Raw genomic sequence first — 11,582 nt, forward strand, 5'->3', positions numbered from 1 at the left:
GATTGAAGGGAATACTATCAGCAAACACGTGAGGGTGTAGATCTTAATATAATATAATATCCCGCGTTATCATCTTTCACTCTATCTAGTGTCCACTATTCAATTTAGTACAGACTTCTAAGATGCATGATATATGTAGGATTACCTGCACAAGTAATTGGCTGTACAAAGTTTGTATTTTAGGTCATGACCCTTACCTGGGCTGACTTAGGATAGCTAGTCACACACTGCAACTCATTAAACGAAAAAAATAAAAAATACAATTTGTCCTCAGGCCTGCGTCCGTTTACCTAGCATACTGTGTGATATGGCAGATCCTGGTACGCATGGTGTCTTTATTAAGAAACTGGAAGGGCCCATCTCCAGAGTATCCAAGGGTAAGGATGATTCTTCCGAGACAGCTGCACAGTAAGCTGACTTTGCATGTCTCCCAGCAAGGGCATGTGAAGACGGTGCAAAAGTCTATTTCTGTGTGCTTATGTGTGGTGTTTCAAAAACCGCTTAATGCACTTTATTCACGGCATTAAACGCAAAAATGCAAAACGCAAAACGAAAAAAAATAAAATTTGTCACCTGAAGTCAACGCTGAAAAAATTCACCGTGCTGTGAGGCAGCGGATATAAAAAAAATGATAGTATACTTACTAACGGAATACAAGTCCGGGTTTAAAAAAACAACTACAAACATCCAAGGGCATCCAGATCTCCGAATATCAATAATCAGATCTGGACAAGCATGTTGCACAAGTCCCCATGTACATATGTATGTATGTAGCACATAGTACGTACGTACCTTTGCACAGACATACGACTCATATCAAGCACGTCATGTCACCCGTGATGCCATCGTTGCCAGGCAGGGCCTGGCAGCCCAGGAGACCCTAGGCTATGCAGACATAATAATGTATTCACTGTCTCATAATACGCACGGGCGAGTCAGGTCGCTAAAAAAACATCATTTATACATTGTTACAGGCTTAATATACACCAAACACCCTGGCCCTAGTCTTAGATACATATACATAGTTGGTAGCTAGAGTGTCCCGTCGACGTAAGCAAGTACCACACCACACCACGGCTGTGGAAGCGGCAACGAATGCATGCATGGGACTGACTTGGGGCCCGGGAAGCCCACATACTCACACACACACACACACACACACATACGCGCAGACCCCCACCACCCTTCACCCGCACCCCTCCCCTAACTCGTTCACATACATAGCACATACATACGTAACAGGCTTTTTTGGCTGATCGACTGGGGGGCAGCGGCGGAGCGCCCGTCGCCTTTTGCGTCTGCCGGGCGGCTAGGGGCATCATGGCATGTGCCTAACATAATGGAGCTAGGTATATCGCCCCGTCTGGGGTTAAGCGCCCGTTGATTTCCGGTGAGCCGTGTCGGTTGGAGGGCAACGCGAGTAGGTTGGTACATAGGACACAGCAGGCCCTTGACCCACGACTCTGTTCCGTGATTGATTGGGACAAAGCCGCGCGAGTCAACCGTGTACGTTGCTGTTAGCTAAAATGTCCCACACTGACGATATGGGGTGATTTTTTTTTTCGTGCTGGCAGCCACTGTAGGCGCGAGCAACTGATTGGATGGAGGGCTGGCGTCAATCAGCCTTTTGCTTGCAAGTGCATACGGACGGTGAGAGAGAAAAAAATATATATATAATATATAAATTGTGATGGGATATTTCTCTTGCGGCAGCGTACATACATACATGCATGACGTTGCCGCCTTGTTTGCCGTTTTAGGCACGTCTAGCAGAAGTGCATGTACCTACTCCATACGTAACGTACATGTGATAAATATTCTGCCTCAGGCTATTGCAGAAACGAGAAGACCAAGTGCGCCATGCTTTCACTTGAATCAGCTAATGAGCTAACTAGGAGGGCAAAGAATGTAACTTGGACCTGGTTATTGGTTGCGGAGATCGACGTCCGCAAAAAGCAACCCACCAAACTCGAGCTTTCGTCTCTCTACTTCCGCACTGACATGTCCCGAGTAAGATCTACATTGTGGTAAGCGAAGCCCGCCAGCCACAGCCAGTCAGCCCGCGATCACCACAAGTCTTATCACCAGTGCGGCTTGCATGACAGAATACCCATCACGCCTGCATCGCCCATGACTCAAAAGGGAACAAGACACGGCATATCCTCAGACGGTAACGCTGCATACGGATCGGCATAACTTTAATACACTCGGGAATCCTTTCATCGCTTAGATGGCAGCTGGCACAAACGTACGTAGGAGTCGACGGGACATGTGGAACACGAACCCATTTTACCCACCACATAGTAGAAGGCTGTATGGGGAGGGGGGTGTTGGGTCAAGGCAGCCCACGTACCCGACACTAGAGGCACCTGTTTTACGGGAAGCAAAACCACAGGGTGTCGCACGACGCGTGTAGATCCATGGTCTAGAGCATGGCAAGCATGGTGGCGCAGAGACAAGCGAACGTTGGTACCACTGGCCAAAGTTCCATGGCTGCTTGTATGCGTCGTCATTGGAGGTGTATTCGTATACACCCTACGCGAAGTCGACCAGGCGTGTGCCACACGTGGTAGTCCTGAAGGCCTTTGGTAATTACGGCAGTCGCAGAAGGCGACGCGGTTCCTATTGCCAATGGAAAAAAGGATTGCCATACGGGCCACCTGGCGCACTGGATTGAAACAGATGGGTCGATGTTTCCATGGTTCGGCATGGCTGGGTTCTGAGGCGGGAGGGCAACCATACAACCGTTGTCACAGTCCTCTCAAGGTGCGGCACGACGACATGTTGAACTGCAACACCAGATGGTTCGCCAAGCACACAGCCTTGCAAAGTTAGGCATGTTCATAAGTCAAGCGTGTATGTGTGTGTGAGAGCGTGTGAGCGGGATAATGTACTGTATGCGGCACGCAAGCACGTTCAGCGACGAGGGTGCCGGGGGTGACGACAGGAGGGCGACAAAGTAAGCGGACCTGGTGTAATAGTTATTATGGGTGGTGTGCATGGGGCCCAGGGGACGGGGTGGAGGGGTGGAAAAGGAAAAGGAAAAGGAAAAGAGAGGGATAAAGTTCTCGGTAACTGGGCCTCCCGGCCAGGTGCTTGGTTGAGATGACACGCCAACACTGAGTCGACACGACGACTTTGTTGCTCGCAATCGTGGTGAACACGGACGCCGTACCGCGAGGGAAGGCATGGAGAGGGAGCGACGAGGAAACAGGCCCGGAACGGAAACAAAGGCGTTCCGGTGGTTGAAGAGTGAAAGGATGCCCCGACTCGCCGGCAGCGGTGCTGAGGATGTGCTCCATGTTAGCGCAGTCGGGTGGGCGCGTGATGGTGTCGTGAAAAAAACCAAGTACTGTAACGACGCAGCAGCTTGCCAATAGGAGATTCCGGCGACGCAGTTGTGCAGGCGAGCGTCCAGGTGCATAAGCATCAGATTGGGCGTGGAAAGCGAACACGAGCCTGTCGCCGTCCCAACCGTCGCCATGGAATTACGTGAAGGCGTTAGTCATCTGCAGGCCATGCCGCTTGCGGCCTAGCGGCGCGCGCTGGCTCGACATGCCCCATGGCCAACCGCCAACGACCAGCGACGTCGGCTGCCGGGCACGAGCCACGAGTGTTTTTGACATCTTTGCTGCGCGCCCAGCATGCGAAAAGAAGCCCTACTTGGAACCCGACGATCTGTTTGTGAGCTCTTTGGTCGCGCTGGCTCAAGCGCTGCTGACGGGATACGAAACATAGCGCGGTTTGCCTAGTCGGTCCGATAGACCGGAGGATAGCACGCACGAGGGACGCATGGTGAGCTCGACGGGAACCGCGCCTTGGGAAAGCATGAACCAGTATAGTCGCCACTCTACTCCGCCTGCGAGCATAGCAGCAGTATAGTAACAAGCGTCTTAGAGTTTTACAAGGCCCCCTCCAAGCAGCGCTGGGCTGGGCGAGGAGACACACACACACCCACACCAACACCACACACAGAGAGCGCTAGACCGCCGTCCGTCAGCCAGCCAAGTCACCTGGAATAGCGGTTTAATCCGAGTAATGCTATTGCCCTCGCGTGGCCAGCATAGCTGCTGTCTCAGGAGAGGTGCGTGCGTACCACACCGTCTGCCTTAACCTTCGTTACTCGAACACTCGACGAAACGAGACCGTACGACAAATGACACGATGCGCTCAGTTGCCCACCAACAGTCGAATCTGCCACCGGAAAATATTCCAACCTAATGCTCTTTGTAGTTTACGCGTCCTGTTCCTACACCTAGGGCGAGAGGACCACTGTTGCCCTGCTTCCCGGGCGTAGCCTAGCAGCGCCAAGGATTCCGAGATCGCGCACCAATCTCCCTCCTCTAATGCCTCTGACATTGCGACTACAGTGCTGACCCAATCGATCGCATCTAGAATACCCAAGTACCTTCGATGAGGCTGACCCATCCGTGATAGTCAGGGTTCCGCTATGTCTGCAAAGCGCGGAAACGTGGACAAGGTCCCCCCTCCAACCCCCCTCTCTCTCTAGCCTCCGCCTGTCAGTGTGCTTTCGGAGGAAGCTTTTGCGAATCTTGCTAAAAAAAATTGGAAAAAAAAAAACGCTCCGACGTTAGACGGGCCGACCCCAGAGATAAAGCTTGAGACACTTTCCTACGTGAACCGTGCAATTGGATCCAAAGGGGAGGGGGGCGGGCTGGCTGGCTGGCTGGATGGATGGATGGCTGGATGGCTGCTGCTGCAGAGAAGGGGGCAGTGACAGGCCTGTTGAAGCCCAATGGGCATGAGTCAGGGACCTGTTGCAAGTTGGAAAAGTCGCGTGGCATACGCCATCACAACGTGTTTCGTGGCATCGTAGGCGGGTTAGGCGTTAGCTTGCGCGTTAGCATGCCTGACATGGTTGTTGCACTATGCCCGTCATGTCTCGCCAATTCATAATAGTCATGCACATGTGATGAATTTTGAAAACATTGGGAACGCGTGTACATTTACTAGGTATGCTAGGACAATCTTCTCATACATCGAACCCAATCTGTCGGGTTTCCTACTTTTGTCATTATTTGCCTCTACTTCGGCAACCTCCGACCCTCATACCTCGTACTCGCAATAGCGCTGTACTGGGATCGCCGTGACCACGCTTTTTTGCGGAGAGCGCGGAAGCGACACTGCCGCACTGAATTACAGCCATGCAGTGTCAAACCAGGATGGTACAGCTCAACCGTCCTGCTCCCACCCCATGAACCATGTTGGCACCCCCCCCCAAAGACTTCCAAGCACCCCAAGCACTCCAACCAGCCCATGGCCTTTTGTCATCTTCGAGTTCGAGAAGGGTGCCATGGGCGTGGTACTCTTTCCCCCCCAGTACACTGCCATGCCTGCGCCATCTTCAAAGAGGCATGCCCCACACGCCCATCTTCCCAGGTGCTGCATGGGGGGGGGGAGGTTCGCCTCAACCTGCCAGGCGCATCCTCAGCGCCTTGAACAGGCTCACACAGCGCACGTGCGATTACACCGTCTCATCCTTTCCATCGGAAGAACTACCGGGAGATTGTCGTTCGCTGGCCTGGGAGGATGAGGGCCATGAGTCGTGGGATTCGCATCGAGGGTCCCTCGTTGGAGATGCAGTTTTTGGTAGCTCTTTCTTGAACGTTGTCCAGATTCCACGTGCGCTCGTGGTAAAGCCTTGGTCACTCGAAAGATTCTGGGGTGATGATATCCGTGCGAGAAAAAGCTGAACACACAAAATTGAATGGGCGAAAAACTATACCCTACTACCAAATATACATGGGCCTGTGGCCTCCAACTAGGAAAATATCTGCAAATGAACTTCATGCTCTGGCTCTTGAAGTCCAAATTCTATTGCTTGTACATCATGGGATCGACAGGGTAGTTCTGCATAGAGAACCTGGGATCGTATCCTGTCGCATTAACGCCCATCTGGTGGGTTTGCATATGGCTATGCGATGTGGGAATCTGCATGGCGTTGTGTCCAACAATTTGCGACCGTGGCTGTGACATGGGCGCTTCGTATGGACCAGGTGTCGTCGAGGTGCTTCTGTTGGCAGTGCTAGTCGAGTGTGACGTGCTATGTGAAGAGTCGTACAGAGACAGATCACCGACGTGGGTCGTGGGGGCTGGGATCATGGATTGCTGAGTCGTGTTGAAGGGGAGTTGGGCACCAGTTTGGGCGGCCAGCCGACGAATCAGGTCGTTTGAATGGTACGAGGGTGAAGATGAGGCGGGACTTGCCGAGAAGTCTTCGGCGACGTTGGAGGGAAGGGTGCCCGAGCCAGTAGCATTAAGGCCGAGCGTCGATGCGGGAACCGTCTGGGGGAGGTTGAGGGATCGGGGAAGCGGTAAGTTGGGGAGGACTTCTGAGAGTTTGGCGAGGAGGAGTGGAAGGTATCGAGATTGCCCCCCACGCAGTGTTGAGATGAGGGTCAAAAACCGTGACACGTAGTCGCGAGGCCCCAACGCAAACGCGTCTGGTGAGAAAGATGTGCAAGCCACCACATCCGTCAGACAGCAGGCTATGTCGAATAATTTCTCGATCTGCAATGCTGTTAGCTAATGGCTGACTTGACAGATAGGGTAAAACGCTGGCAAGGATTGGGGTGTGCAGGGACGACAAGGGAGGCTAAGCTAGTCAGGGCGTGGACGTCAGAGATAGACGTTGCCTAGCGCGGCCCTAGTAAGATCGAAATACGACAGGGATGTGTGCACGAGACGGAGGGGCTGGAGCGGGGACGAACTCCAAAAGACAGGAACATGCATGAACGGATAATGAGCCTGTGTACTTACCAAACCTACGCCGTGGATTTCCATGGATTGTTGCGAGAATTGGTGCGAGATGGTAAGGAGATCCCGGGCAATCTCGATCGGGTACTTGAACGTAAGCGGCATGTCATTCGACACGCTGCTCACCAGCCCTTGACAGACACTAAGCTGCCAGGTCTGGGATCTGAGCCACTGTTGAGTAATGCGGATTTGCACTTCCTGCGCTTCGCTGCATTCGAAATATGCGGGCACCGCTTCGGAAAGTTGCGTCTGAACCTGTGTTATCCATGCAGCGCTGACATGTGTGTTGTGCACTCGATTCCAGATGTTGATGAAGGTGTCGTCGATGATTTTGAACATGTTGATCATGAGTTCGAGTCCAACGGCAATTGGTCGGTCGGTCGGGACTTCGTCTAATGAAGGAGGATGTATGGTAGGGTGTAATGTGATGGGGCGATGTTTGTGTAGAGCATAGGTCCTATCCAACGAGCACAGTTAGAAAAAAAACGAGGTTACAAGTGCGAGATTCAAGCACACTGGCGTATGGGAGGGGGGGGGAGAAAGACACGTACCGTTCAGCGATGAACAAGAGCCAGTATAGGACGCGCTTTCGTGACACGTCCAAGGGATCGTGCTTGTATGTTTCCTCGTCATGCATGCCCAGCAGCTGGGCCTGTGTTGTAGCCTCTCGAAGATATGTCCATGCTGTGTTCTCCCGCGCCAATCCAAAGTAGCAGCCGCTGTAAAACCACGATGTGAGGACGCTCATGTGGGTGGGGTTCTCGCGGTGGTCGTAACCTTGGCGCACGCGCACCGACTCTTCCAGCAATATGTGGCCAACGCCGACATTTGACATGTGAGCCATCTCGGGACGAGGCAGTACGCTGACGGGTGGCTTGTGGTTTGCCTGAATCATGACGTATGCGCACAGTGCGACTATCATGCAGTAGGATTCTGTCGAGCGGTCCATACCAACGGCGGCTTCCTGGGCCCGTTGGCGGTGCAGGACGGGCTCCGAGGGGTAGACATGGTTGAAGAAGTATTCTATGCAGCTCTCGACTAGAGCGGGGGGCAGCAGGCCTTGTGTACGGGCAAAGGTGGCGGGCAGTGAGCGTCCATCGAAGCCGAGGTCGGTTGGGAAGCCAGCGGCCAGCTGGGCGTTGCGCTGCGTCTCGCGGAGTTCAGACAGGACTTTGGCGCGACTGCCCTTGGGGCCTTTCTTTTGGGGAATGGCATTGTAGGTGCATGCAAGGCCAGCCGAGACACAGTTCTTGCATGGAGCGGTGCCTTCGCCGATGCACTTGACCTTTCTTCGGTGGCAGCTATGGGGGCGGCAGTGTGAGCGAGGTGAGGGCACGGGAGAGCGAGTACCAGCGGTACGTACCTGTCGCAGGCTCGCTTGACTGGAGCAGTCGAGGTAGGATTGGAAGCCATGAGGAAGTGACAAGCTAGTGTGGGAACGTCTCGTCATCTACTTGATGAGGGATGCAGTTGCCGAGCGGATCCGCTGGTTCCTTTTAGTACAACAGACATGTTGCGCCTACATTCGGGGAGTTATCATAGAAGGTTCCTTGTGTCATTGTGCTTGAATGAACGCTCATTCGCACCTGGTTAACCTGGACGATTGAAAAGCCCAAGCGTCGAAAGTGCATATTAGACTCAACTAGTTAGCATCACTGGACCAGCCGGGATGGGGCTGGTGAGGTGCGAGTCCAATGACCTAGCATGGAGAAGCGGCCTGAGTCCCTGGTGCCACGGACTGGGGAAAGAGTCTGCAGGGCAGCGCGTCGGAAGCCGGTCTAACGCTTACCACACGGCCGCAGGCCATGGGGCTTAGGCGGTCTGCTGGCTGGACCTTGCTTGGAGAAACATCCTAGGCTGACCGCTGGGCATGCGGCAGCGATGGCACGGTTTGTTCCTGCCAGCGGACGGGAGCTTCATGTTAGTGTGATTTTAGGGCGACATGTAACTGGCCGAGATTGCCCCGCTGGGCAGGTATCCCGTAATGGATGCCCTGGGTTGTTGCGATATTTTTCCCGAACATCCAAAGGCGCATGTCCAGGAATGAAAAAGGTGCGCTGCCCCTCAGGCATCTCGTCTGCTCAGCGCGCAAGCCTGGGGGGCTCCAGAAGAAACCTGCCTGCGCGCCGCACGCCTCGCAGCCTGCCGACATGGCTGGAGGGCGCGTCACCAATATCCTTTGCGCGGGACGGTATCAGGCGTGGCGCATGTGCCTGACAAGAAACATAGTCTGAAGTTAGAACTGACCGCCTCGGTCCCGCAGGCAAGGGACCGGTACTGCTTGGGCAGCGTCCGCAGCGCGTGGGCAGCGGGCGTTGGAGCGAGGGGGGGTGCGTTGGAGGGGGCTGCGTGTGGGTGTGTGCGAGGGCGAGGGCGAGGGCGAGGGCGCCGACAAGCAAGAGGCTCCATCGCTGCGTGTGTTATGTGGCGGCAAGGGTCGTTGTTGCCGCAGCCGTCGTCATGCTACCCAACCACTCGACACAGCTCAAGCACCGGACATAGAGAGAGCGCGAAGAGACTGTAACCATGAATCGGCCTTGTATCAGATGGGTAGCTCCAGCGAGGCGCAGCTGTAAACCCGTGTGTTGAGGCTCGGAAAAGATCCTTGATAGGCGTAGCGAGCGAAGAAGGGGCGAGGGGGCTTCACATAGGGTCGCCGCATCCGTCACGAGGCGTCGTCGAGTGCCGCGTCCGTCCGTCTGGCTGTCTGGCTGTCTGGCTGGCTGTCTGGCTGGCTGTCTGGATGTATGTATGCATGTACTGTACGGGCCAGCAGCACCGCCGTCGTCTTGTCGCGTCGCGGCGGCGGCGACGTTCTCATAACTTATATCTTCTTCCCTAAAGGGCCTTTTGCGGACTCCACCAGCGGATCGAGGCGTTCAAGCTTCCGAGATGCTGCCGGCAGCGATCAAAATTGGTGCGAGGGCGTCGAGACCACGAATGAGAGAGGCTGGACCCGCCTCCACGAGTAGGGCGCCTGCCGACGGGTTACGTTTGCGCTAGACGTCATGGCGAATAGAATTAGGGAGAGAGGCACGACGAGATTGAGCATGTCGCGGCCGCTGTATACTAGTAGAGGGAAATGGAAACGTCGTGAGGCTCCTGCTGTAGATCCGGGGTACTCGTCGAATGCACCTTCCTCGCTCCTGCCTCGCTAGCGGCTCCATCTGCCCGTACCTTCGTGATGCTTGGCGCTCTGTTCCGCGGAGCCCAACCTCACTCGTTGCTGCTCCCACGCCTCTCTCTGCCTCTTCCACCACGCCCTCGCCCGTGCCTGGCCTGCCTGCTGCCGTACGCCCCCCCAGCCCTATACGCACTGTCGACCCAAGGCCCAGCCCCCGCCCCCCCAAGTACCTACACACACACACACACACACACACACACCCATGTGCCCCAAAAGCAGCGTCTCAGCAACGCCTGGTGTTGCTTCAGCCGTGTAAGGACTCCCACTGTTGACAGGCGAGTCATGTGTCGAGTCCATCTAATCTAAAATATACACCGTCGCCTAGAATGGCCCAAGGCCCCGTTGCTGCATATCCAGCCCTACGCCATTCGCGGCACGCTACCCGAGCCTGCCTTACACCGTGGCTTTCTCGTAGACATCACAGAGCCCAATGGCCTACTCCTTCTGGAAAAGCTTGCCCAAGCCAGCAACACCACCATGCCTCTCTAGCCCCTGGCCTACTTTGTCCGCCACATGTCGTCTCACCTGTAAGGGTTTCAGTGTGCTTGTACGAGCAATGCTGCTTGAAATCATGCTCTGGAGAAAGACTATGACAGGGACGTGAAACACGGTCAATCAACTACCCATCCAACACGTGCTCTCGCCACTGTCTCATGGGCATATATTGGTAAGCAAGCAAGCCAGCAAGCAAGCCAGCCAGCCAGTCTATTCAATTTATTTCCTTCAAGCACATGCAATGGCTGGCTTCAGTCATATATTCCATTCCATCCGGAAAATGCCTCGCACACACGCATTGTACAGATCGGTTTCTGTCTGCCCCCAGGGCTTTCCTTGAGCAACAAGCTTCTGGTGTTAGTTTGTCAAAGGTATCAACGACCTACGTAGGTATAGCATGTAGTCATGCAGGTAGGGTTGGCAGTCTAACTTGAACCAGGTGACCTTGCAAATAAACTTTGTCCCGCACACACTTAGCAATCAAATCACTGCAAGTCACTGCAGCCCTCATCCACTCACTCGGAATCATGATGGAAAAAGAAAGGAAAGCTCTTGCAAGCCAATCCATGCTTTCTCATGTACTCGACATGGACCCACGCCACTTGGCGCATATCAAGCAGCTTTTCTCCTCAACAAAAAAAGCTGGGGGGGGCCAGTGACTGAACAAGTTCGTGCGGTAAGATGACACCCCTGCCGTTGATACCGGTGGCATTCGATCACACGACCAAGTATTCCACAAAAGTTCCATGTACATTCATTCGTTGTCATGGCACAAAACGTGTGCTGTTTTAGTAAAATTCTGTCCATGACTCATCAACCTCAGCCGCATGGAGCAAATCAAGCTTCTCCGGAAACATGGGTGATCAAGTCTTTTTTTGGAAAAGCAGTAACACAAAGATAGACTACAGGCTAAAACAGACAGACATGCACACTCACTCACTCACTCACTCACTCACACACCTTAGGTGGCGGTAAAAGTGCCAGCTCACAGCTTTCACAGCACATCAGATGCTGATTTCGCAACACCCACAACCCGCAGCACCAGCACACAAAACAGACAGAATCAAGCACGCTCACTGTAAACAGGCACAAATCATCTATTTTATACACAAAGACTATCTCTCAA

The 11,582-nt window shown here is 53.9% G+C and overlaps 3 protein-coding genes across 3 annotated transcripts; 1 reads left to right on the forward strand and 2 right to left on the reverse strand.

Annotated features, from left to right (window-relative positions):
• Window positions 1-3,555: 3,555 nt before the first annotated feature.
• On the forward strand, window positions 3,556-3,738 carry SETTUDRAFT_157515 (uncharacterized protein; the record flags this gene model as incomplete). Its single annotated transcript, XM_008032837.1, has 1 exon — window positions 3,556-3,738. One exon carries the CDS (start codon window positions 3,556-3,558, stop codon window positions 3,736-3,738), a length of 183 nt encoding a protein of 60 aa, XP_008031028.1.
• A 221-nt stretch (window positions 3,739-3,959) lies between these two features.
• Window positions 3,960-4,487, reverse strand: SETTUDRAFT_166015 (uncharacterized protein). Its single transcript, XM_008032838.1, has one exon. It carries the CDS (start codon window positions 4,426-4,428, stop codon window positions 4,171-4,173), a length of 258 nt encoding a protein of 85 aa, XP_008031029.1. The 5' UTR covers window positions 4,429-4,487; the 3' UTR covers window positions 3,960-4,170.
• A 1,257-nt stretch (window positions 4,488-5,744) lies between these two features.
• SETTUDRAFT_174289 (uncharacterized protein) lies at window positions 5,745-8,294 on the reverse strand. Its single transcript, XM_008032839.1, has 4 exons — window positions 8,141-8,294; window positions 7,329-8,078; window positions 6,781-7,234; window positions 5,745-6,531 (listed from the first exon to the last, which is right to left on the reverse strand). Exons 1-4 carry the CDS (start codon window positions 8,188-8,190, stop codon window positions 5,836-5,838), a joined length of 1,950 nt encoding a protein of 649 aa, XP_008031030.1. The 5' UTR covers window positions 8,191-8,294; the 3' UTR covers window positions 5,745-5,835.
• Between the last annotated feature and the right edge of the window lie 3,288 nt (window positions 8,295-11,582).

This window comes from Exserohilum turcica (genome assembly GCF_000359705.1).
Source record: "Exserohilum turcica Et28A unplaced genomic scaffold SETTUscaffold_8, whole genome shotgun sequence".
NCBI lineage: Eukaryota > Fungi > Ascomycota > Dothideomycetes > Pleosporales > Pleosporaceae > Exserohilum > Exserohilum turcicum.

What these genes read in the sequence shown, in the direction of transcription:
- SETTUDRAFT_166015 (XM_008032838.1), bottom strand. Translation starts at nt 4,428, where the DNA reads ATGGGTCAGCCTCATCGAAGGTACTTGGGTATTCTAGATGCGATCGAT.
- SETTUDRAFT_174289 (XM_008032839.1), bottom strand. Translation starts at nt 8,190, where the DNA reads ATGGCTTCCAATCCTACCTCGACTGCTCCAGTCAAGCGAGCCTGCGAC. An exon ending in GTCAAGCGAGCCTGCGACAG is followed by an intron (nt 8,079 to 8,140) that starts GTACGTACCGCT and finishes CCGCCCCCATAG; the next exon opens with CTGCCACCGAAGAAAGGTCA. An exon ending in AAATCCACGGCGTAGGTTTG is followed by an intron (nt 6,532 to 6,780) that starts GTAAGTACACAG and finishes ACAGCATTGCAG; the next exon opens with ATCGAGAAATTATTCGACAT.